The sequence below is a fragment of the Myotis brandtii genome, unplaced genomic scaffold, assembly GCF_000412655.1.
Source record: "Myotis brandtii unplaced genomic scaffold, ASM41265v1 scaffold940, whole genome shotgun sequence".
Classification (NCBI taxonomy): domain Eukaryota; kingdom Metazoa; phylum Chordata; class Mammalia; order Chiroptera; family Vespertilionidae; genus Myotis; species Myotis brandtii.
In genome coordinates, this window is record NW_005371877.1 from 662,478 (window position 1) to 663,431 (window position 954).

The 954-nt window shown below is 65.9% G+C and overlaps 1 protein-coding gene across 1 annotated transcript in view; it reads left to right on the forward strand.

Moving 5' to 3' along the window:
- IGF2 (insulin-like growth factor 2) overlaps positions 1-954 on the forward strand; it is a 14,136-nt gene that overhangs the window by 12,395 nt on the left and 787 nt on the right. The window contains exon 3 of the mRNA XM_005885931.1: positions 535-575. Coding sequence (XP_005885993.1) covers positions 535-575 — 41 coding nt within the window. The remainder of the gene's footprint in view (positions 1-534; positions 576-954) is intronic.

The following is a 954-nucleotide window of genomic DNA, read 5'->3' on the forward strand; positions in this document are numbered from 1 at the left end:
CTTTTTGACAATGGGCACATACTCAGGGATGTGCCCATTGTGAAAATTTTTATCAAATTGGAGATTTGATAAAAGGGGTAGGAAACCAATGGGAACAAAAGCCCGTGTTGCTGGTGGGTGTGAGTGTGCACAGCCCGCGTCCTGGGGGCGCTGCTCCACCTGGGGGTGCAGGAGAGGGGAGCCCCTGCTGTCACAGAGCATGGGGCTGGGCGTTCCAGGGCTGATCCCCCACAGGGCAGGGGCCCGGCTGCTCCCAGGCCTGTCACACCTGGTCCTGGCCCTCCCCGTAGGCATTCGCTTCCGCAGCCTCCACTGACCCACCCTGAGAAATGGGCCCCCCAGGGCCAGGCTTGGCGATTTCCAAGCTTCTCTTTGAAAAGCATTCCTGCCTCGCCTGTGCCCGCCCTCTGTCCCCTGCCTCCTTTGGGGCGGGAAGGGGCACTGTAGGGTCTGGCAGCCATTGGCCTTCACCCAGGGAGTGGCTCCCTGAAGGGGTGCTGGGCCCAGCCCCACCCATGGGACCGATGACGGACCCCTTACTAGGGGCTCCTCCCCCTCCCCCACCCGGGCCCGAGGCTGAGGTGCTGGGCGCTTTCCCTGGCGGCTGAGACTTGGAGCCTGGGGGAGCGAGGGGAGGACGGGAGGAGAGGAGGGTGCGGTGTTTGCGGGTCCTCACTCCTCTCCTCCCGTCTTCTTCTTCCTCCTCCCATTCCCACCTGTCTCAGTGTCGGGGTCCTGGGCCGCCAGCCCCTGCTGAGCTCAGGGGGGGGGGCACCCATGTCCCGGGACCTGTGGTCCTGGAATGTGGGGGTTGGCCCCCTCGCCGGGCGGCCCCTGAACCCATTTCCCAAGCCACCCTGGGTCTGGGGACCCTGAGGCTGTGCCGTGTTCAGTCCAGGAGGGAGGCACTGGGGCGGGCGCCCTGCCCCCTCTCTGCGGGGCGCAGCGCTGACC